This window comes from Diplotaxodon limnothrissa, linkage group LG1 (assembly GCF_057381915.1).
Source record: "Diplotaxodon limnothrissa isolate DT_005_m linkage group LG1, D_limnothrissa_male_GT1.1, whole genome shotgun sequence".
NCBI lineage: Eukaryota > Metazoa > Chordata > Actinopteri > Cichliformes > Cichlidae > Diplotaxodon > Diplotaxodon limnothrissa.
This window is the reverse complement of record NC_140596.1, coordinates 4,297,190-4,322,204: the sequence shown is the minus strand read 5'-3', so window position 1 is coordinate 4,322,204 and position 25,015 is coordinate 4,297,190. Positions and strand designations below refer to the sequence as shown.

At 40.4% G+C, this 25,015-nt stretch overlaps 1 protein-coding gene across 1 annotated transcript in view; it reads left to right on the top strand.

Annotated features, from left to right (window-relative positions):
* Positions 1 to 25,015, top strand: part of LOC146639282 (neural-cadherin-like) — a 347,375-nt gene that overhangs the window by 206,995 nt on the left and 115,365 nt on the right. Inside the window, exon 26 of the mRNA XM_085358982.1 lies at positions 10,127 to 10,404. Coding sequence (XP_085215108.1) covers positions 10,127 to 10,404 — 278 coding nt within the window. The remainder of the gene's footprint in view (positions 1 to 10,126; positions 10,405 to 25,015) is intronic.

The window sequence follows — 25,015 nt, the reverse complement described above, 5'->3', positions numbered from 1 at the left end:
AATATTTGGGCTTTTTTTTTTTCATTTTGCACATTTTAAATGAACCCTTTTAAAGACTAAGAGCCACAATGTTCACAATCCTATCTATATTGGACAACATTACAAAAATAGTAAACTGTGAAAAAAATTATTATGCTTGCTTATTTTAGAGACAGAAAGATAAAGAAATTAATCTTTATGCTTGCACTGCCTTTAAATGACTGAATACTGTCCAATATGGTGCATTTTGATTAATTACTATCACCCCAACCTGTTAAATGAAAAAGACGAATGGTCTTAATTGGCAGCAGTATATCTGTGTTTTTATTTATTAGAACACAGATGCTCACTAATCAGTTCAGATATTCAACTTTCTTAGTTGAGGTCAGAGGCAATTATCCAATAAAGGGAGAGTTTGGACTCTCATCAAGACTGATAACTGGGGAATACTGGTTTCTGCTATACACCTAAATATTGTGAAAGCTGAAAATATTTCTCCCTATTTAAGTTAAGGTGGGTTTTGTGTGGAGCGGAAATAACAGTTTTAAGTAAATGAATTTTCTTGAGTCTGCGTTGATGTAATTTGTTCAGGTCTCTCTAGCAAAAGAAATCTCGATTTTTGGCACAAATAAACTTAACCAAGTAACAAGTAAAAACAGATGCTCATTTGTACTGACAACTTCATTTATTTACTCTGCAGCACATTAGTGGTTGTGCATGACAAGAAAACAGGCTGGCACAGCCAAGTGAGCATCAAAAGTGTCTGAGAAATTGATGGATTTAGGTCATTTTCATCTACATCATGTCTCATTAAAGTGAAAGCGAACCTCGTAGGGAAAGACACCAGCCTTGACATCCAAACTCTTCAACTTAATTTCTTTTGCACAACACGTCTGTAAAGGATGTTTTTGACTGGCAGTTTTTGTAAGTGCAGGGTTATAAAATTGATGCCCTTTTTATTTATCATACATTAGCCTGGAAATAAATATGTGACAAGGCTGATGATACAAATGGTGTGGCAGCATCTGTTGGGCATTAGTTAGACATATGATTTAAAATGCTGAGTGAAGTTAACATTTGGTTCCTCCCATGAGTGACCTGTTGGTTATACGTTTTTACCCACTAAAGCACCATTAAAAAATGTAATCTGGTTCCACCCAGTTGCTGTAGCTCAACAACACACGTTCCCTTTAAAAACTATGAATCAATACATGCATATTGTTTATAAGCAACAACTTAGGCTGCTGTTGTTCATGAAAGCTTTGCTGCTTTTAATAATTTATAGTTTAGTCCAATCACTCCCTGACAGATATAAGCAGCAGTGATTCATAAAGCAGTGCTATAATTAGCAGTCCAATATTAAATGCATTTGGACAGATTCTGCAGTTCACATGCTCAGAAAGCTTGTGTTATTCAACACACTAGTAAGTGACAGAGTGGTGACTCGAACAGAGTAGCTGTACTGAGTGATGCTTTAAAAAGGTGTCTGATACGTTTTGTTTTGATGACATAATAATTAAAAAATGATTTCAATAGCAGAGATGAAATATTTGAACCAACCTTCATCTCCACAACCATCCAATCCAACAACATTCTCAGGGCTATGTGGATGACACATAGTCCTGTCTTACTTCATAAAAATCAGACATGAAGCTGTTTGTTACCTTTTTTTATTTGGTATTGTCATTTGGTATCTGAATCTAAGGTTCTCCCTAGAACTTAAAAGGTTTCCAGTGGAGTTTTCACAAAGAAATGAGTTATTAGATTGTTATATCCTTGACAGGTTTTCTTCTTCTTCGTTGTCATATTTTTGCAAGGTATTGAGCTTACGGTGTATTCTTCCCTGAAAAGATTGTTGAGGGTAGTTGGTGCTATGTAATCCATCCATTCTTAGCTGCTTATCCAATTCAGTGTCGCTGGGGGACCAGAGGCTGTCACAGCTGTCAAAGGGTGAGAGGTGGGCTACAGTCTATCAGAGGGCTAACACAGGAAGACGGACAATCATTCAAGCTCACGTTCACACCCACAGCCGATTCAGAATCACCCATTAAATTAACATGCATGTCTTTGGACTGTGGGAAGAAGCCTGAAAAACAAAAAGCAGAGAATATTAAGTAATATTTGGCCTTATCACTAGGCTCCATTACAAGGTTCATGAGGTGATTAGCAGTTTTACTTAGCTCCTGATTGTCTGATTGACAGTGGCATGCTGAGATTTCACTCAGTCTGTTCATGTCAAAATTTGCCTTTAATAGTTTAAGAAAATAGTTCATATATTTTTTGAAACCTTAAGGAAATCAAGATTGAAAGCAAAAAGCCCATGATACTGTTGTGCAAGTGCCAGCACTGAGTCTGACATGGACCTGATTCGAGAACAAATTTTTAGGCTGGAATCAGCTGGTAATACAACACAAGTGTTTGGTCGAACCGTTCTCGTGTATCCAAATGAACCAGATCTGCTGTAAACAATGTAGAGTTTAATTTAACCACTCTGTGCGCAGCAGGTGTGAAAACACCTCGGGGTGTGATCACATCTTGCGTGTTTCTCAAAAGGGTGTTCAGTGTTTGCACTTTTCTCCAGCAGATTGCTTTTCAACTGTGTTTTTAACTTGGTCACATTCAGCATTAAGTGTACTGATCACATGGACTGTGAAGAAGTTACAGCTAAATACTGGAGTTAACCTTTCTATAGGCATTTGATTTCTATATAGTGGCTTCCTGAAACATCATATATCTTTGTCTCAGTAAAGAGGGCAACACTTGCTAATTGCGAGAAGCTATTATTTAGTTACATGTTTCTATTAAACTCACTAATGTCATAAATGTGGTTGTGTGGTTGCCATCTTTCCTTCATGATCATTTTTAATTTAACCTTTATTTATAAAAGTAGTCCCATACCACATCCACATCATTGTGGAGGTATTTTGGCTCACTCTTGTTTAGCAGCTTCGCTTTACTGCTTGCTTAGTGTTGCATGGTCGGAGCTCGGGGTGAATTCATTGGAACGTCCACTCCTGGAAAGACTTCTGTTTTTATAAAAGTGGTCACACTTATTCACAATTACCTATTAAGCTACGTTTGATTAGGCTGATACCTGTCCACATATAGAAGAGGGGAAAGGTGTATTTAATTTCTCACACACCACATCGAGTCCTGTGAAAACCTTTTATTGTGCCTTTAAATGCTGGGATGTTGCAAAGCATTATGCTAAATCTCCACTGTTTGTGTGAATCAGAAAGAAATGCTGTTGTTTTGTTCTAAAATGCTTTGCCCGTAAGCGTATTTTTGTCTTTGTTTGTTTCACTGTGATCTGTAAATTGTAAAGCACGCGTGATTGAAGTAGACTGACTGAATGTGGAAAAGCCGCTGAGCCATCATCTCAGGTTGTTCGTCATCTGCTTTGTGAACGGGCGGTGAGCTTCGTGATTACACTTGTGCTTATTTACATGAAAAGGAAATGAAAAGGGAATGTAGTGTTTTTAATGGTCAGGCTGTATGTTTCTAGAATGAGGTTTATGTCCTTACTTTAAACTATCTCGTTAATTTAAATAGAAAAAATGATACAAAAATGTTGTTAGTGGTTCATTTAGAACAGATGTTGCTTTCCTGAGCTCAAGGTCATCTTGTCCTCTTGTTTGACATTTCTATAAACATGATTTCATGAGAGCGAGAGTTCAGTCCTGAATGTTATTGCATTCCATTTTATTTTGCTTATACTCAACCCTATCTTAGCCTTTTGAACCAAATAAACATGCATAATTATGTTGCATTTGGCCTCCCGTACTAATGTACTGAACAGCATGTCAGTGTGTTGGATATACACATGTACATTTTAAACAGTTCAGCACTAGGACTTGACTTGCTGCATCAGCCTTCCCAGTTTGTAACACCGGGGATGAGTATATTTATCCAAACAATCCACTTCTGGTTTAAAACCCTTTTTTGTGTGATGCCATTTATGGTGTCCAAAGTTTTACCTCAGCCTTGTGTAAGAATTCAAATCATTTCTGGTATGTGGGACACGGGAAGGTGAGACCTGATTTTGACCGTTGTACTGGATTATTTCTGGGCCAACCAGGAAAAGAAAATATATTATACTTCATGGTCCATGAGTATGGAAAATCCATTTAAATCCAGCTTAATTTGACTCTAACAGAAATACACAGTGTGTAGTATGCTTGTAATTCAGTACTCTGGCTATTGCACAAAAGAGAGGAAGAGGGGGGAAACAACAAAAAGAGAAAAGGAATCAGAGCTGTACTTTGTTGTGTACAGTTATATTTCTGTATTTAATCGTATATTGTATTTCTAAATTACATTTATAGAAAGGAAAGGTTGTATTAAAAAAATGCATTCCACCACTGCAGAAAAGGAGTTGGTAAAAAACAAACATTTTACTATATCACACTAATGCCCCCTGGTCGCTGGCTTCAGTCAGACCTCATTTCACGTTTCAGAAGTCTGAATGGAAGTAGGGGACCTGTGTGTGTGCATGTGTGTGTTTGAGAGAGCCTGAACCATAGACGTTGAATTGTATGCATTTCACAGCACAGAGAGCTGAACTGGTGTCCTCGGAGGGAAAGATGAGCTAGTTTGGATTTGCATGTGTGTGTCTGTCAGGGAGAAAACCGTGAGAATCCAGCTGTGGTCCCGGTGGTCAGCTCAGGTCATTCGCCACACTCAGCCCTCAGCCACGTTCTTTTCAGTTAACCTCTTGTTGTTTCACGTGACTAATAATAATAATAATAATAATAATAATGGATACTTTATTGATCCCCATGGGGAAATTACTTGTTTTTCTCTGCATTTGACTATCAAAGGATGGAAAGATTTGCAAGTGTACTAATAAGTTTCCAGGATGAGGAAAGCAGAGAGGGAGAGAAAGATGTGTAAGTGGTGAGGTAGCCGGGGTTTTCAGGTGTGATTTGTGAGGAGAGCGCGGAGCTTTTCATCTGAATTCAGCCAGGTTCTCCGGAGAAGACATTGATCAGAATGAGATGTGAAGCGTGGCGAGAGAGGATGAACGAGAGTCGGAGAGATTGGGGAGGGTGGGGGAGATTGTGAGGGGGTGGAGCTGGATGAGAAAGAAAGAGGGAAAGGAGGGGGGGTGTAGAAGATGAAGCAGTTCTTATTATTAATGTTCTCAATTCTCCTGTAATGCCTCAGAAGTAGGAGGGTTTTTAAAAAAAAAAAGTCTTTATACCCTCTCTATTTCTGCTTGCTCTACCTCCATAATGGAAGTTATCCGTCAGTGTTTTCAATCCATCACGCTCTACTTGACTGCTAATGATACTACACTGGTTTTTGACTTTTTTAAAAAAATCATCGGTATGGTGCTCAGATACCAAGGTTCATGTTGTCATTATAGTAATGTGGCCCCGAGGGCAGGGGAGAGGACTGAGGGAACTTCTTAATGCAGTGGAACAATAGTCCAAGGAACAATAGATCCCTTTGGTCCTTTATTCCTTGCTATACACACTGTTCTGCCTTTGAAATTCAGTGCATGTCTCAATGGAGACCAGATACAAAAGATGGAGCACGCTCATGTCTGTGCAGCCATTTAGGCTCCTGGGGATGCAAACTCCAATGGAGAGTACAGTAGTGTTCTTTTAAAATAAATGTCTTTCAAAGTAAAATGATTTAGAAAAGAATGACAGATCGGCGCACGCTGCAACTGCAGAGAAGTTTAAAAAGTTGTGCATTATGTATAAATAAGAAATATTGGATGAGAGAGAGGGAAACATCAAATCTCTTCTTCTTTTGTGAGTATTTTGAAATGCCTTGTTGGTGTGCCAGAGTAACAAGAAATACTAGAATGAGCAAAGCCCTCCATCTGGTGCCGTTGAATAGGACGAGACCAATGTAGTGATTTCCTGCACACATGGCTGTGTAAGACGCTAGCAGACAAAAATTATTATAAAGTTATTTTCAGCTCACCCACTGCTTTAAGAACCAACTGACAGCCAGCATGACTCTGACTCCACCACAAAGCACCTTATCCCCAGATATCTTACTCCTCCTCATACTCCCTGTGTCTGGCATTCCCCTCTCCATTGTACCCCTTTCTCTCCTTTCCCTGCGGCATAGTCTGCCTCTCACAATTTGATTTATGTGCTCAGTGTGTCGCAAACACTTTTGCTAAACTGAATACATACAAACATACAGTCTCTGTCTCGCACCTCCATTTATACCGCTCTCCACCAAGTTCAAACCATGTCATCTTAACCGTTTGTAAAAATGTTTGAACATCTAAGCTGTAGAAACCAGCACATGTAGTTCTCTTATGCAGGTCACGTTTCAGTCTACTGCAAAGGATGACGTTTGCCCTCCAGTTTTTTAGCAGCTACACTCAAAAACGTTCGCCCCTGCTGGATTCCATTACGATGTCACAATGGTACACAGTACACAGCAGATGCCGTTTTGTTCAATCCGAGTTGTATGCTGTGTTTCAGATATATTTTTTGAGATCAAAGGCACAGCTTGAAACATAAAATTTTGTAAAGCTTAAATTGTTTTCACTTATTACTCTAACAGAAACCTTGGAGAGGACCAAAAGCATCCTCATTACTGTACTAACTACATTCATTTCAGTGGAGGAATATGTCAGTTATTGTTTATCTTGTCAAGATATGATGACTGATATGGTACACCATTGTACACATTCTGCTATTTTTGTAAATGTTGAGCATACAGAGCCAACAGCTCTTCCACCAGTGTCCAGAAGTTGCATACGTATGTCTTGTTTAATTAAATATAGGGGTGGCTGTAGCTCAGGTGGCAGAGCAGGTCAGCCACTAATCAGAAGGTCGGTGGTTCGATCCCAGGCTGCATCCTGGCTGCATGCCAAATATCCTTGGGCAAGATACTAACCCCGTGTTTGCCTACCGGTGGTGGTCAGAGGTGGCGCCTGTGTCTGGCAGCCTCGCCTCTGTCAGTGCGCCCCAGGGCAGCTGTGGCTACAATGTAGCTTGCTATCGCCAGTGTGTGAATGTGTGTGTGAATGGGTGGATGACTGAATGTAGTGTAAAGCGCTTTGGGGTCCTATGGACTAGAAAAGCGCTATACAAATGCAGGCCATTTAAATATACATAACAACTTGAGTCTCGAGTCACTCGAAAGTTTTCCTTTAAAGCCAGGCTGCTATTTTTATTTAGCCTTAACAAGGTGCTGCACATCGCTCAACATAAACATACAAATGGATATTGTACACTTAAAATTTGAGAGTGTGCCTGGAGGAAAACAACACTGGAACCATTGATAAGTTCAGCTTTAATATATTTGCTACATGCCAACAGGTTCATTAAAAACATTTCCTCATGTTGATTAAAAAACCTGCATAATGTTTCCTGCAAACCAAATGAGCTTTTGCAAATTTTGTATATAGAAATTACATTTCTTATATGATTTCCTGGCAGATAGATAGGGTTGCCAAACCATGTTTGGCTAATAGTCTGTCATGATACAGTGCACAGTGACACAGACCAAGGGCACAGGAAATGGGATTCAGATATCCATAGCTATATATATGTGTGTGATCATCTATAGGCCCCTTTTATTGAGCTCTCATGCAGCCAACCTCCTTTCAAATTAATTTGCTGTAAGAATGCATATACCTTCAGCAGCATTAGATGAGAGAAACCAATGAAGAGAAGCATTTGTGTCTGAGTTGCTATGAAGTACAAAAATTAATGACACAGGTAGTTTAAATGAAAGAAGCGAGTTTTGAATGGGAGGACATTACTGCTAATGACGTCAGATGTTATGAGACATCAGTCAGAAGTATAACTGATCCATAAAACAAAATCCTTATCAAAGTTACAGTCCCTGCAGCACCGCCTGGTTAATCAGTGCGATCGATTCACACTGACTAAAGTCCAGCCTGCCTGGAATATTGAGCATAAAGCGACCCGCGTTCATATTCAGTACCATCTACCCCCAGTATGTCTGTATGTGTGTGCTCGCCCCTCTTCATGAGCACACAAATGTGTGCACAAACTCAGTTGACCTTTGTCAGCTTTACCAGTGAAAGTCGACTCATCCAAAAGCATACAAACAACATACAGTTTCCATTTAATTTTCTTTCACATCACTTTATCAAATTGCTCAACCTGGAGAGTCATAGTTTCCCCTCTGCTTCATCACCGTTTAGCCCACTTTTCCAGGAGCCAGCGCAGAAAAATAACTCAATTACTTGAACAGCCTTCGGTAATCCGAACACATTCACACACCGAGTTTGCTCTTATCAACATTGTTCCCAACTGGTTGTGCATCCAGTCAGACATCAGATGTCCAACTTACATCTACATGAAAATGAAAAAAATAACTTGATCAGAAAATTATATATAACTACAATTATTTCACTGAAAAGATTCAATCAGGACTTTTTGGTCTAGACAGTAAACATAATACACATTGAAATACTTTAACGGGTACACAGGCTGCAGCATAATTCGATCGGTTATGGCAAAAGAGTCCAAACACTTTAACATTAAAGCTGGTTTGGAATCAGTTCATTTTCTCTTGCAAGTCGAGGGATTTGCAGCCAGCGTGGCATAACAGATAAGCTTAATTTTACTCATCTGTTTCCAAGGAAATCAGTTTTTACATTCTTGATGTTTTTTATTTAAATTGGCACACAGCTCCACAAATACATCTAGCTGTCAATCAAAGTAGATTATCAGGTAATCAGGGTGCAGCTGAATGTATGAGACCCCTTCACTCATCTGGTGTTACACAGATTTTGCTTCCCGATTTGGGCTGACATCTAACGACTAAACTTGGGTTACATTTACCCGTGTAATTACTTTAATTACTTCTCACCTACATAATAGTAAGTTGTACTGAGAGCTAAAGTTTGTCAAACTAACTTTAAACTTTACTTCAAATTATAAATAGCTCACTTTATACAAAAGTCAGGCCAACATTATCCCACACACACACTCAAAGGATTTAGTCAAACCTGACCTCAGCCACATGTTATTCTTGAGTGTGGCTGATGTGATCGTGGCTGCAGCTGCTTCATTGTGAAAGCTGTCAACACTGTCAGTACTTACCATACAATTTAAGCGCTTGGATGGGTGTGCAGAAAGTGCAAGCATATTCTCAGAAAAGTAGGCATATTCTGTGAGGAACTATTAAAGAGACCAAGTGGTGTTTCAGTATGTAGCTGTTAATGTTTTTGTGTTACATCGTAGATGGCAAAGTGCAGAGGTCTGGGTTCATTACCAGACAAAGGTCCATGTTACTCGTCTTTGTCCATTGATTCAGCCCAGTCGGCACTGTTTATGTGCGGGAAGTGGGTGAGGTTTTGTTGCCTCTCTAAAGCATCTCCTACCAGTTCATGTCTGTGCAAAGGGAAATGCACCCTGTTGTGCTATTTACAGACTCAGAAGTAGATGTCCAAAAAAAATCCATACCATTACGATGCCTGCTGTGCTTGGAGAGATAAAAGTTCGACTAAAATTTTACCCTGTGCTTTTAAAGAGGGACTCATCCAGGCTGGAGAAACTGATCAGGAGGGCTAGCTCTGTGGTCGGCATGAAGCTGGACACTCTGGTGACAGTGGCAGAGAAAAGGACATTAAAGAAACTGATGGACATTATGGACAATGCTGGGCATCCTCTGCACACGGCCATTAACAATCAGAAGAGTCTGTTCAGTGACAGGTTGCTTCTCCCAAAGACAAGAACTAACAGACTTAAAAACTCCTTTGTCCCACACGCCATCAGACTGTTTAACTCCTCTCTGGAGGGGAGAGGGAGGGGAAACAGGAGGACAAAGGAGGGAACAACTAAGCTGTAGTGCCTCTTCACCTCACTGTGCAATACCTTTTGTGCAATACTTTTGTAAATAGTCAACGGTGCAATAGACTCAATACTTGAAATGTGCAATTCACTTGTATTTTTATTTTTATTCCTATTTATTCTATTTATCCCCTTCGTATATTTTATTTATATTGTCTCTGTATTTATATATATGTGTGTGTGTATAACTCTGTAACTTCTGTCGGTGCTGTGCTTTTTTGGAAATCGAATTTCCCAGAGGAACCCACCCGAGGGATTAATAAAGTTCTATCTTATCTTATCTTATCTTTACCGTGACATGACAGTCTGCCTGATAAGTGCTCTCTTTTTCTCTTTCCATCCAGCTCCAGTCTTTCCTGCAGGTCAGCGTGTTCCAGGTCCGGGTGGATGAGTGTCCCAGCTCCGAGTGTGGCGGGACAGGTGGCTGCTCCAACACTTTGAACGTGCGGGACACGCCCACAGTGGTGGATTGTGGGACTATGAGTCTTGTGTCTGTGACAGTTGAATCCACAGCGGTGTGCTCCTGCCCAGGCAGAGAACAGTCCCATCAGCCTTGTGCCACATATCCCAGAAACCCCTGCTACAACGGTGGAGTGTGCGTGGACACTCAGCATGGCTACAGGTGAGTTGTTTTCCTCTGCTTTGTTTTTAATCTTCTTTTCCTACCTCATCCCAGCTGTCATTGCAATGGTCTACGAAAGGTAGACCATTGCAATGCTCCTCATATGGGATCATTACACTGCTGGGATTTCAATCTGCAGTGTTGTATAGTCTGTAGTTTACAATATTAAGTACACTGAGATTACTGATCATGTTGAAAATTAACTTCAAAATGCAACAAATTGTTCAACCTTCACAGTTTCATTATGACACTCACAAAATCTTGTTGCTGAGTGTCCTAATGTAGCAGCATACGAACTTTAGCAGGTTGTTTTTAGTTGTTTAGAAATATGTTCAGGTTAGTAATAAATTCCCTTTAATTTCACTCATTTGCAGAATTTTGCAGAAGTAAACATGATAAATTATTACATTCATGCAGTACTTGTAAAAATCGAAATGGGCTGCACAGTGTGCACATCATTACTGACCTTATACTAGTGCAATTTTTCTCCTATCACTACATTTGTGCCTAAATATAAAGTGTAATTAGATGAAAAGCTTTTCTGACTGTGCCCTCATCCATGTCACTTAATGACCTTTATTTCTCATCAATCTCAAATTTTCGTTTAGGAAGGTGGCAAAGTGAGATGTTCACTGTCATTTGGAATAACTGGAGATGTGATTTGGAAATGAAAAAAAAACATTGTGTTTTTAAAGATTATTTTGCTGTAGAGGAGCATTTTGTTTGTTTTTATGCATGTGTATTTTCATGATATTTTTCATATTTTGCGACCAAAAGGGTTTATTGTTATTAATTTTACCGTTCATTTTCTCCTCCAGCTCACGTCCTTATATTTGTGCAGATTTTCACCGCTCTGTTGAAATGGAAATATTGATATAAAAACTACAGAGATAATGTCTCACTGTCTTTACAACATTTCAGAGGGGTAACAGAAAATGACTGACAGTAACAGAAAAATATTAATAATAAAAATAAAATAATAGTTAAAATTAGCATAGCTTTAGGGGAGCTATCAGGACAAAGCCCAAAAGACGTTCTTTAAATTGTATCTTATGTCTTGTTGGGTTTTGCCAACTGCTGATACACTGTGACTAATCAAGTGCAAAGAGGTTCAGTTCTTGTTGGCGATTTTTTTTAATTGCATTGTGAAAGTTAATTATTCTTTGAAAGTTAACTTCTCAGGAAGGAAGGCCACTAACTGAACTAAATAATGATAAATCAATAAGATGCTTGCATAAAACTGCATAAAACAAAAAAAAACATGGCGATGGAGGATCAGAGTCATATATATTTGTCCAGTTGCTCTGCGGTATTCTATACATCCTCCTACTTAGGGCGATCGTGGCTCAAGAGTTGGCAGTTCGTCTTGCTCCTCCCCTTTGTGAGTGTGGATGCTTCATCTCTTTGCTCTTGAATGCTTTGCTTCTTATATTGATTTTTATTGATTTTTATGCTGATTTTTTCCCTTTTTTCCGTGTGAGCTTACCTGCGATAACTTCTGGACACTTGTAGATCATTAGGACTAGAGTGTTCTTAACAGAAACAGCAACATTTTATGGTTACCTTGTCCTCAGCGCTCCGTGTGTCTGTGGCCTAGACACAGCTGAAGCCTGATTACAGCGTCTGGGCACCGAGCAGCCTCAATAGCCTGGAAAGGTGCTAACCGCTAGGCTAACTAGCAACAAGATGCCTTCCCTCTCCACAGATGACTACCACAGCCTCCTGCAGAAGATTGCAGTACTGGAGACAAAAATTCATCGCTTAGAAGTAAACGTGGAGGTAAATGGACTGTGTGGAAATGAAACAACCTTGCCTTTGATTCAAAACAATGGCGATGAGCAAGCTAGTACACAGCTAAGGAGCACAGATAACATGACCAAGAAAGTAGACTCTGTGCATTATTATAAATCCTCAAGTGATAATCCCCCCTTAGACTGTCTTGGTGCAAAACCAAGACATAAATCATGTCTCCTGGAAGGGGGAGGACGTATCACAGGCAGGGCACAGCGAGCTGAAATCTCTGAAACCGACTGGCCTTCACTTCCTACGAGACAGAGAAGCTCTTCTACCCCTGTATACGGGAGGAAACAGGACTGGACAACCGTGAATAGGAAGGTTAACAACAAACCTCCAAAACAACTGAATGTGAAACTGCAGAACAGATTTGCTCCACTATCAAAGGACCCTGGATCTATATCGGACAACCATCCATCTAAAAGCAGCGAAATAAGGTCTGAAAATCTGTTGAAAAGTGAAAGGCCACAGGGAAAGCTAAAGGCTAGGCCTGAAACTCTGATTGTGGGTGACTCTGCCGTAAAGGATGTACAAAGGATGTGTGGTAAGAACACTAAAGTCCTCTGCTTTCCTAACGATATGGTCAACAACCTGAAGGAGAGAATTCTTCAAATTGCAGATGAATATCCAACTGTGACAAACATTGTTCTGCATACAGGGTCAAACGATGTGTCCAAACAACAGTCGGAGGTTCTGAAACGGGACTTTACTGGATTATTAAATACTGTAAACTCTCTGAATGCAGCTGTATTCATCAGTGGACCTGTACCGTCGGTCAGAGGAGGAGACGAGAGATTCAGCAGGTTGTTTACACTGAATAAATGGCTTATATCAGCATGTGCTGACCACTCAGTGCACTTTATCGACAACTTTAATATTTTTTGGGAACGCAGGCATCTGTTCAAAGCAAATGGATTTAATTTTAACAAGTCAGGGGTGAAACTGTTCACCTCCAACTTGTTTTATTCCATACGTCATCCATCTGTGCTTGGTGCCAAGGCTGAGATAAACGAGGAGTTATCTCATAAAGAGGAACAAACAGTACTCCAAGAACAGACAAAGCCCAGCAGAAACCTTGAGGAGGAGCTCCATTTGCCCCCACCCGGGAAGAGCCTCAGAAAGGAGAGACATCCATGGCATCTGAGGAAGAGCCTCAGAAAGGAGAGACATCTAAGGCAAGAAGAGGGGTCCCTATTTGCCTCCAACTCTCTCAACAACACCAACGACCAGGACAAGGGACCACGACCTTCCCCAGTCCCCCAAACCCCTGACAGGCCATCACCCTCCTCCCCCTCCCTTTCTCCCTCCTCCCCACACCTGAAATTCACTGAGGAGATGATGGAGCGGGTCAATGCTGGGCTCAGATCTACCCCCCGTCCCAATCCCTTTTTGTCCCCCATAAACCCCCCACCAGAGCGGCCAAAGGTTCGCCATCGAGCCCCACCCTCAACAGAGCAATCGAAGTCACATTGCCCAGCCTCGCCCCCCTTAGTTCCTCTTCATGCCCTGTCTCCGCAGTCTGATGCGTGATGTGTGAAGGGTCCGGGCTGTGAGGATTATGGCAGTGATGACTTTTCCCAGGAGAAGCTGGGACCCTGTTTACTAGAAGGTTTTAAAATTTCTGTACTTTTAGGTGACAGGAGACATGTGGCCTGGTCAAAACACAGAGAGCTGCACTCTAAAAGATCTTTAAACATAGTAAACATACCTTGTGTGCCACAGACTGCTCCCAAACACGAGGGGACAAGTAATACCTCTAAAACACTTAAGTTGGCTTTATTAAACGTTAGATCTTTAGCTGGGAAAACATTTTTAATTAATGATTTAATCACTGAGCACAGCCTTGATTTTATGTTTTTAACTGAAACTTGGTTGGACCAAAGTAACAGTGGAGCTGTTCTCATCGAGACGACCCCTCCTAACTACAGTTTTATCAGTGAGGCCAGGGTGAGCAGGAGAGGAGGAGGGGTTGCTGTCTTATTTAATGAATCATTTCAATGTAAGCAGCTATCTCCTGGAAGTTTTCAGTCTTTTGAATATGTGGCTTTGCAGCTGAAGGCCCCATCCAAAGTTGTGTTTCTTAATGTTTACAGGCCTCCCAAATACTGCACAGACTTTTTTAATGACCTCAGTGAACTGCTGTCTGTGATCTGTGTTGATTTTGACTGTGTAATTATTGCTGGGGATTTTAACATTCATGTGGACAACCCTCAGGACAAAGGGACTAAAGACCTGAGTAACACTCTGGGCAACTTTGGGCTGACTCAGCATGTAACAGAGGCCACACATAATAGAGGACACACTCTTGACCTACTGATCTCCAAAGGCCTGAGCATTTCAAAGATTACTGTGTCTGATGTGGGCCTGTCTGATCATTACTGTGTTTTCTTTGAAAGTAAAATCTCAGCCCACACAAATATATCAACAACAGTGATCACAAAACGGTGTATAACTGAACACAGTAGTGTAATTTTTAACCAGGTCTTCCCATTAACACCTGACCTGCCCAGAGGGTCAGTCAATGAGCTCGTCAATAGCTTCAATGCTAACATGTTAAATGTAATGGACACTATTGCTCCCATTAAGGTGAAGGTTATCTCTGGAAGGAAAAAGTCTCCATGGAGAAACTCCACACTGGTGAAAAATGAAAAAAGAGAGTGTAGGAAAGCTGAGCGCAGATGGAGAAAAACAAACCTCCAGGTTCATTATGACATCTATAAAGAGAAACTTCACAATTATAATTTACAACTGAGGAGTGCAAGGAGGTCCTACTTCTCTGACATCATCACTAAAAACAGCCATAATGCTCGGGTCTTATTTTCTACAGTTGACAGGCTAACAAACCCTCCTGTGTCAGTGGCAGCTGAACTTCATTCGACCATGGCCTGCAATGACTTTGCCAAATTCTTCACTGAAAAAATCCAAAAAATTAGACAAGCAATTGGTACATCAACAGCAGATCCAGGATATGTACTGTGTCCACCAAAAAACTGTTTAAACACCATGAAACAGTTTCAACCTATTAACAGCAAAGACCTGGAGGACATCTTAGGTCAACTGAACTCCTCCTCCTGCTGTTTAGATGTCCTGCCAACAAGTTTTTTCAAAAAGGTCTCAAAGACTTTAGAGTCAGACCTGTTACAGATCGTCAACTTTTCTTTATTATCAGGTGTGTTTCCAGAATCACTAAAAACTGCTGTAATCAAACCTATACTGAAAAAGGACAATCTTGACAAGACACAAATGAACAACTACAGGCTGATCTCAAATCTCCCGTTTTTAAGTAAGATCATTGAAAAAGCAGTTTCTCAACAGCTCAATTACTTCTTAAAAAAGAATAACTGCTACGATGCCTTCCAGTCAGGTTTTAGACAGAACCACAGCACTGAAACCGCTCTGACCAAAGTGTTTAATGACATATGTCTGAATACAGACAGTGGAAAAATGTCAGTCCTAGTTTTACTGGATCTCAGTGCAGCATTTGATACAGTTGACCACAACATATTACTCAAACGACTGGAGAACTGGACAGGTCTTTCAGGAACTGTACTAAACTGGTTCAAAACATACGTAGAAAACAGGAAATACTTTGTATCAATAGGTAACTTCACATCTGAGCAGACAAGTATCACATGTGGAGTTCCCCAAGGTTCCATCTTGGGACCCCTTCTGTTTAACATCTACATGCTCCCACTGGCACTGATTATAAAGAACAACAAAATAAACTATCACAGCTATGCAGATGACACACAAATATATATCACAATGTCACCAGGAGACCGAGGCCCTGTACAGGCTCTTGGTAAATGCATTGAGGAAATCAATGACTGGTTGTGCCACAATTTTCTCCAGCTAAAGAAAAACAAAACTGAGGTAATAGTCTTTGGCGCCAAAGAAAAACGATTACAGGTCACCAGAGAACTTCAATCTATACATCTAAAAACCACAAACCAGGCGAGAAATTTGGGTGTAGTGATGGATGCAGACCTAAACTTAGAAAAACACATTAAGACAATAACAAAGTCAGCTTACTATCACCTCAAGAATATATCAAGGATAAAAGATCTGATGTCTCAACAGGACCTGGAAAAACTAGTCCATGCATTCATCTTTAGTAGGCTTGATTACTGTAACAGCATCTTTACAGGTCTACCTAAAAAATCAGTCAGACAACTACAGCTCATTCAGAACTCTGCTGCTCGAGTCCTCACTAAGACCAAAAAAGTGGACCACATCAGTCCAGCTCTGAGGTCTTTACACTGGCTGCCTGTCCGTCAGAGGATAGACTTTAAAGTTCTGATGCTGGTCTATAAAGCTCTGAATGGTTTAGGACCAAAATACATCAATGACCTCCTGACCCAGTATGAACCATCCAGATCCCTCAGGTCATCTGGATCCGGTCTTTTATCAGTTCCCAGAGTCAGAACCAGACACGGAGAAGCTGCATTCAGCTTTTATGCTCCTTATATCTGGAACAAACTCCCAGAAAGCCTCAGATCAGCTGAAACACTCAGTTTATTTAAATCCAGGTTGAAGACTCACCTGTTCTCAGCTGCATTTGAATAAAGCACCAAATCCACACTTTAAGCTTAAATTTCAAAACTTACATTTAACTACTGATTTTATCTACTGTTCTGATTTTATCTGTTTTGATTTTATATACTGTTGTTTGTTTGTTTGTTTGTTTGTTTGTTAATTAGTTAGTTAGTTTATTTGCTTGTTTTAATCAATTTTAAATCATGCTTTTTATTTGTTCTTGTTTCTAATGTCTCTGTAAAGCACTTTGAATCACCTTGTTGTTGAATTGTGCTATACAAATAAACTTGCCTTGCCTTGCCTTGCCTTGTAATCGGAAGGTTGCCGGTTCGAGCCCCGGCTCGGACAGTTTCGGTCATTGTGTCCTTGGGCAAGACACTTCACCTGCCACCTACTGGTGATGGTCAGAGGGGCCGATGGCGCGACATGGCAGCCTCGCCTCTGTCAGTCTGCCCCAGGGCAGCTGTGGCTACAACTGTAGCTGCCTCCACCAGTGTGTGAGAGTGAATGAATAGTGGAATTGTAAAAGCGCTTTGAGGGTTTCAAAAAGCGCTATATAAATGCAATCCATTATTATTATTACATCCTCCTACTTGCTATATAGGCCAAACATCCTACTTATGATCTCAGAACAAGAGGACAAACAGGTTCTGGGTAAATGGTTTACCTGGTTGTTTTGATTCTGACAGTTTTCAGTCTTGTGGATTGAGGGAAATGGTGAAAAATCTTGTGCCCCTGTTTTGATGGACCAATGTTGTAAACTTCAGCAAGGAGACTTAAAGATGTAAATATTGAAACCAGCGCACAAATTGGTAGTGTCATTTTAAAAACTGATTTTTTACACGTAAATAATGCATTCAGGGGGAACTTTAGCAGCTGTGGTATATCACACCTGGGTATGCTATGTATTTATGTCAGGATGGGTTATATTAGAGACTAACTAACCACATGTGACTCACTGTGTAATTTTTTTTTAACAGGTCAAACTCTATGGCATAGGTTGTGCGGAGGTTTTGGACACACAAGCATCGAGACCTAACGCATTGTTGGTTCTGGTCTTTGAATTTGATGTTTGTTCGTTTTGTTTTTCGTTTTTTTGATCATCCCTTTCTTTAAAGCATAAAAAACTAAAGTAAAATTTCTACTGATTGGACCGTCATTATGAAGAGCTCGCATTATAAACTTTAAAGTTATCGTTTGACAGATAAGGTCGGGTCACATTGTACTTCCATGTGATTTTCAGTGACATCACAACAATGATTCTTCCAAGCATGAACTATTGGAAAGGCATTCAAGAATGACTAATCTCAGAAAATTAGAAATGCGATCACATGGCTAATACACAGGTGTGGTTGTAAGCCTCTCCACTGCTTTGCTAATCCCCCTGCTTGTTGAGGGTCAGCCTGGAGAGCAGACATCGCAGATATAAAGAAATCCCAAGCATCTCGGGTTGTCATTGAAAAGCGAGTGCACCGCAAGTAAGCCTGTTCTGAGGTTTGAATGCTCTCTCCTGGCATTGAGATCAGTCAACATCTTGTAGGGTTGGTTTATTTTTTGCCAAGGTTTTACTTCTGCCAGACATGAAGAAGTCCCAGTGCTGCAGCTTTTCTACTACCTGAACTACAGACTAAATAAGTTGTAGAGTGTGGGATGTATGGCAGGAAGTCAGGTTCCAGTTTGGCTGCTGTCTTGTCTACAAAGAAGTTGAAATGCCAAGAGAAAGACAGTGATCACTTATTACATTCAGTCAGCATAAAATCAGTAACTGATTAATTTCCAGCTTTCAGTGATGTCTTGCCACAGTGCAAGAAAACAAGAGCTTTTATGAGGGGAGAAGATGGAAGCTGGATGGAAATTAAAGGCTTGATAATAACCTATAAACATATGCTTTTGAGACTGTGATGGAGAGATGAAGGCAGAGCTCCTGTGGTGTGTGTATAACTACATTCACTCATTCAGTCCTGACTTTAGACGCTAAATCGCAAAGGACGGTGATTAAAAATGTAAAGGAAATTATCATATCAAAATAAACGCCTTGCCCGGTGCCACAGAAGGAAATCTTTATTTTTGCACAATGGCAGCAAATGTTCCAATAATCCCATAACTCCTGAGCTCTTAATTTAAACTCCCAGCCCTTTTCTCACTGAATTTCCCCATTAAGAGTGTGCTGTTCCTCACTGGTGGGTTGCAACAGTAGGTCATGCTGAATTAAAATGAATTTGCACATAGTATTTTTATTCATGCTAAAGGGAATTCTTGAACCTTGTAACAGCTGTTAGAACTAACATACATCTGCTGGAGGAATTTTAATTTTGAGTGGGTATGTGTTGGCAGGGTTGCCAACAGCAGCTACAGTACGAGGCAAAGAGACTTACACCGGGCATGTTTGAGGCCTTTCATTTCCTTGACCTTAATTTCTCATCTACCAGTTTGAATCTATTCTGTAATATTTTGTTATTTTTGTTATTTTTACATCATTGTTGTGGTTCTTTCTACATGTAGTTGTTTCTGTGACTGAAAAGCGTGCTTCATTGGGCCGAGATGAGGTGACTGGCTTGATCATCGAAGAATATCCCTTTTCTTTGCCTTGAGAAACTCTTGGGTTGCTTTTGCAGTATCTTTTGGCTCATTATACATTTGCACATCGTCAGATCAGTTTGGCAGCATTTGGCCCAATCTAAGCAGAGACTACAGCTCAGTACACTTCAGAAACTATCCAGCTACCATCAGCAGTTACACCATCAGTACAAACTAGTGACATAGTTCACTGGCAGCCATGTTTGACAGATGATGTGGTATGTTTAAAATCATGAGCATTTGCTTATTCCATCATTCTGGTACAACTTCATCTTAGTTTCTTCTTAACAAATGTTTTGTTAGAGCTGAGCAGCACATGTTTTCTGGTCTAATCTGCCTTCCTTCTTGACTGTAACGAGTGGTTTGCACCTTTTTGTGAGCCCTCTGTATTTCCATTCGTGAAGACGTGTCTTAAATTCTAGACTTTGACAATGATATAGTTACGTCTTCGAGCGTGTAATTAACTTGGCTAGATGTTGTAGAGAGTTTTCCTGAGCAAAGCGATCGTCCACTTTTCTTGTTCTGTAGTCTTCCAGACTTAAGATGTTGCTGAGTTGCTCAGTGCGTTCCTTCTTTTTAAGAATGTAATAGATTTTATTTTGACGCTCCTAAAGCTCTTACTCTCGCTTTGATAGGTTTAATTGGTTTTTTCAGCCTAATGACAGCCTCGGTCATTTGCATTGACCTCTCTTTGGGCCTCATATTGACAGTTCTGGTGAACGGTTGCCAAATGCAAGTTCAACATTTAACATGAACTTCAGGTCTTTTGTCATCTTAATTTGTTATGGATTAACAAGAGAACCAACCTCACTTAGCCATAAATCTCCTTTTCAGTCAATTGTGGGGGCCGAGTATAAAAATGTCTGTTTTCCTTAACAGTTGACACAAAATTTGTGTTGAATTCCTTGAATTTAAGCTGAAAGTCTTCAGTCACATCTTGATTATCAACTGTGGAGCTCAACCACAACCAGATCTCACTTTGGCCCAGGTGGACCTTGTCTGTCAAAACTATAATATTAGTGTTTTTCCTAAACATGCTTAGCGATTATGTGGTATATGCAGAGAAAAATGTTATATAGACTAAGGTGGATGTGAAAAGTGATCTAGATTGTTAGAACTCTGTTGTTTTTGACTGCTCCCTAATTGGTGGGGCATCATGCTGTTACCTGGGTACTACACCACGGAGCTTAAGTGGAGCAACGAACAATGATGTGTCAAGGTTTCTTGTTAATTAAGCAAAGTCTGTGAACTCGTTCAGGCTGGCAACTCTGCCAAACACACTAATATTCCTCACTCTTCATGTCATATGTCAAGCACACCCCTCCCACCTTGCATCGCTGCCTGCTGTTTCAACCCCTCCACTACCCCAACACCCACTTGTACCTTCCAGAGGGGATATTTACTCATCATTCCCCCAATTTATATGGACTATATTTGCAGTGAGTGATGAGCTCAGAGCTTTTACAGCAAACTCAAACTGCATCCTCCTGCTCTAATAATTAGTTATCTAAAACACGAGTTGTCTGAGTGAACTGTTATTGCTGATGTGCCACCCAATTTGCTATCAGTGATTCTTTGGCAGAAAAATAATCTCTACCAACACTTCACTTTTACATTGCAGAGCACGATTAAGGCATATTAGCCTGTCAAAACCTTCCTTGATGGCTCTGCCATGTGATCAGGTACAAGACTAAGATAAGATAAGATAAGATAACCTTTATTAGTCCCACACGTGGGAAATTTGTTTTGTCACAGCAGGAAGTGGACAGTGCAAAAGTTATGACGCAAAAATTAGAATACAATAAGAATAAATACAGTACACAGCTGTACAGAATAGAATAAAATAATATACTATATACAGTAGAATAAAATAGAATAAAAATATACAATAAGATAAAAATAGAATACGAATGCTATATACAACTGAGTAAAAATACAACGATGCCAGAAAAGATTATTGCACTTAGTATTATTGCACATGTGTGGATGTGTTTGTTCAGTTAAAGTCTTTGTTGTAGAGTCTGACAGCAGTGGGGAGGAAAGACCTGCGAAATCTCTCCGTCCCACACCGTGGGTGCCGCAGTCTCCCACTGAAGGAGCTGCTCAGTGCTGTCACAGTCTGCTGCATGGGGTGGGAGACGTTGTCCAACAGGGATGACAGCTTAGCCGCCATTCTCCTGTCACTCACCACCTCCACTGGGTCCAGAGGGCATCCTAGAACAGAGCTGGCCGTTTTTCTAAAAGTTTTGCTCTCTTTATCCGTGCTTTCAGCCTGCTTTAAGCAATCACACTGTATTGAACTGCTCATTTTCTCTAAATATTCATACGCTTCCCACACACTTTCTAAATATCCTGCTATATTCTTGGGTTTAAAGAATTTGAGTGAAAAGGACTTGGGACAGCAGGAGACAGTTTGACAATTTCGACTACACAAAATAACCTTATTAGCACCAAAAGGCTCCAACATGACGCTCTAGTCTGTATGTGTCTGTCTTGCTTGCGGCAACAGTTCAACACTTGAATGACTGCTGCATTCATCCTTTCATACAAATGTCAGCGCCCAGCTATACAGCATCTAATTTTGCATACGGGCACTCACAGCAACAGCAAAATGGAAATCATCCAGACTTGAGCACGAGTAGCAATTGGAGTAAGACAGGAAATGATGTGAAAATGGAGCAATGGTTTTCTGTTTTGACGTGTTGACAGGGAAGCCACTGTCATGGGATGACACCACAATGTCAAGCAGATGTACAAGGGATAAGGTGATGGGAGATTGCTTGAAATTCCATCTGTCTGGGTGAGATAAATCTTCCACCCCTTCTGTTCCATAACTGTTAAGATGGGTCAGAATCAGAGGACAAATTTCCCCATGAGGAATATTAAAATATACCTCAAATGAAACCCTGGGTGAATGCGTGGACATCTTAAGAATTTAGAGTTCATTAAACTGCCTTTCTCTTATCAGAAGGTTTTATAATATGACCATTTAATCCAAAGCCCGAGTATGTGACAATAAAAAACAACTAACCCACACTGAATATACTTGAGCTTGAGTTTTTCAAATATAGAATCACTTTCTCAAATTTAGCATAAACCGCCATGTTTTGCTACATTTTGGTTAATAATATTTCGTTTATACTACTTCCCTACATGTTTAGAGGTTTAGCTATGTGGCCTTTCCCCCAAGCCACAAGAAAAAACGATTTTCAGAGTATTTTTGCGGAGCACCAGCTCCTGTGTGCTCCTGCATTGCTTGCCGTTATAAATAGAAACAAACCTTTCACAACCTCCTGCTAGATGAAAGATCTTGCATGTTAGCTGTCACATGCTGCCAGTTCTTGTTTCGAATCCCCAGCAAACAAGTGAACTGAAGGAGAGGGTCTTCATTAGCATAAATCACTCTGTAAACAAGGCCAAAAGCAGGGCGAGAACATTTCAGCAAATCCTTTCAACTACAAACACCGATGACGAAATAAGCTCGTTGGTGCGTCTGTGGTAGAAGAAACATGATGACCCTGTTTAAACTTCAAGTAATTCAGCCTGATGCCGTGCGTAGCCTCAGACTCGACTCTTTAATGGTGGAAGTGAAGAGCTATGTGCAACCAATTAAATACAACACCAGTGTGTGCCTAAGATTTTATCACTGTCTCAACTGTGCCTCTGTGCAGACTTTGAGTTTTGTGATGAAATTAGCAGTCAGTTCGCGCTGTTGACCTCTGTAATGGTTAGATGTTAACAAAATAAGTCACATCTAATTGTTTATCAAGGGTTAAAATGATGTCAGCAGCAGACTCCTCCTGGCACATGCTTGTTGTGTTACCATATTCCACAAGCAAAGGTGCAGCACATCAGAAAGGATAATGAATGTTGCGCTTCAGTGTGTTTTTTATTCACTATGCTGGAGTGATAATTAGGAGCAGGAATTTCCAGCAAAAATACTATACACTTTTAATTCATTGTTGCTATTCTTCAAAAGTCACATCCATCCATCTTCTCTGGCTTACTCGAAGTTGAATTATAGTAGTAAGAAATAATCAGGATATTTCCGATGTCTATTTGACCAGCAGGTCCTCGTGTATGATCCAGAGTGGATTCCAGGTGGGGTGAGATTAATAATCATGGCAACAAGTAGTAGGTGTACACCAGGATCTCCTCCAAGTTGGGTGCATTCGGAAACTCTCCAGGAGAAATGCACAACCTGATCAGATGGCCAGACCACCTCAGCGGACTCTGTTTGATGGGAATGAGCAGTAGCTCTTCTCCAGGCTACTCATCGCAATGACTGGAAAATCAAACCTTTTCCGTCTGCCTCACCTCTCTGCTCACATTAGCTCACATGCATTACTGCTACACTCTTCCTGTCGCTAGTCGACAACATCCCAGAGACTCTAAAACGTTTTCTCTTCGGTCAGCAGCTCTTACCCAACTTAGTGGGAGCAGCCACAGTTTTCCAGTAGCCTCAGAGGTGAAAACTACCATTCTGACTGTTGCACACTTGGCCACAGACTTTCCTGTCGTATGCTAAAGATCATGTTTTGATGAAGCAAAGTGGAATCACGCCCATGAATATTACAAAATAAATACTTTGGTTTTAGTCTTATATAGAGAGCTTAATTCTAACAGCTGACAGTGCTCTAGAATAAAATTATAATGATCCGCAAAATAGATTACAGATGTTGCATTCTGGGTAGAATATCTGTCTTGCACACTGATGACATACATATGTGCATGCATTTGACCTTTGGACATCACATAAAACAAAACCATAGCAGCTGCTGTTACACATGTTCTCTGCTTTAGAAAAACACAACACAAATATTCAGGTACAGCCATATGAAAACACACAAATCTATGTGCTCTGAACATATGTGACGGCAGACGAACATAAAGCCTCATCACACACGTGTCCTCTAAGCTTTCTTGCTGTGATTTGTGGAAGTTAATTTTACCCTTCAGCTTCATTTAATTAGAAGCAGCGAGTGAAAAGGGCAGGATTTGAGTCTGGCTGGCTCGAGCCAGCATGTAATGTGGCTCACCGCTGGACCCGAGCAGGATGCCTGGCTGGATCCCTGTTAGGCGTAATCCCTGGATTACTCACATGCACACAGACACGCACACACGCTTACACAATTATTAGCTATTCCTCTCACTCTTAGTGTTAATCTAATCCACAAATAATGCTGCAACCACTCACATATGAAGAAACCTGTATTTTTACTGCTCAAACAAATAGCTTTGTCTTGTGGGTCAAAAACAATCAAATTAAGGTTTTAATCAGGTTCATTAAGAATCAAAACATTTTCTGATATTACTTTTTTAATGCCTGGCTGCAGGTATCCAATCTTTGGCCAGGTCCAAACCAAAGCATCACTGAACACTGATTTTTTTATTTGTACTGTTATCACACAGCAAGAAAGTTCCTGGTTCAGTAGCAGTTGGATATATTTTCTTTCATGCGTCACTTTTGTAATATTCCAATGAGTTTCCAATCCTTTAAAATACAAACAAATGATCAATGTTGCAGAATTGCATAGATTCAAACATTAAGCATTCACTGTAATCTTTCAAAATCTCTGAAACTCAAGAGAACCTGTCTGGGAGGGTATACTGTAGGTTCCTTGAGTAATCCCGGTTCTCAGAGTAGTACGAGTGAGATGTCATGCTATGGGATATGCCTGTTTATTCCATTTAGCTCATCATC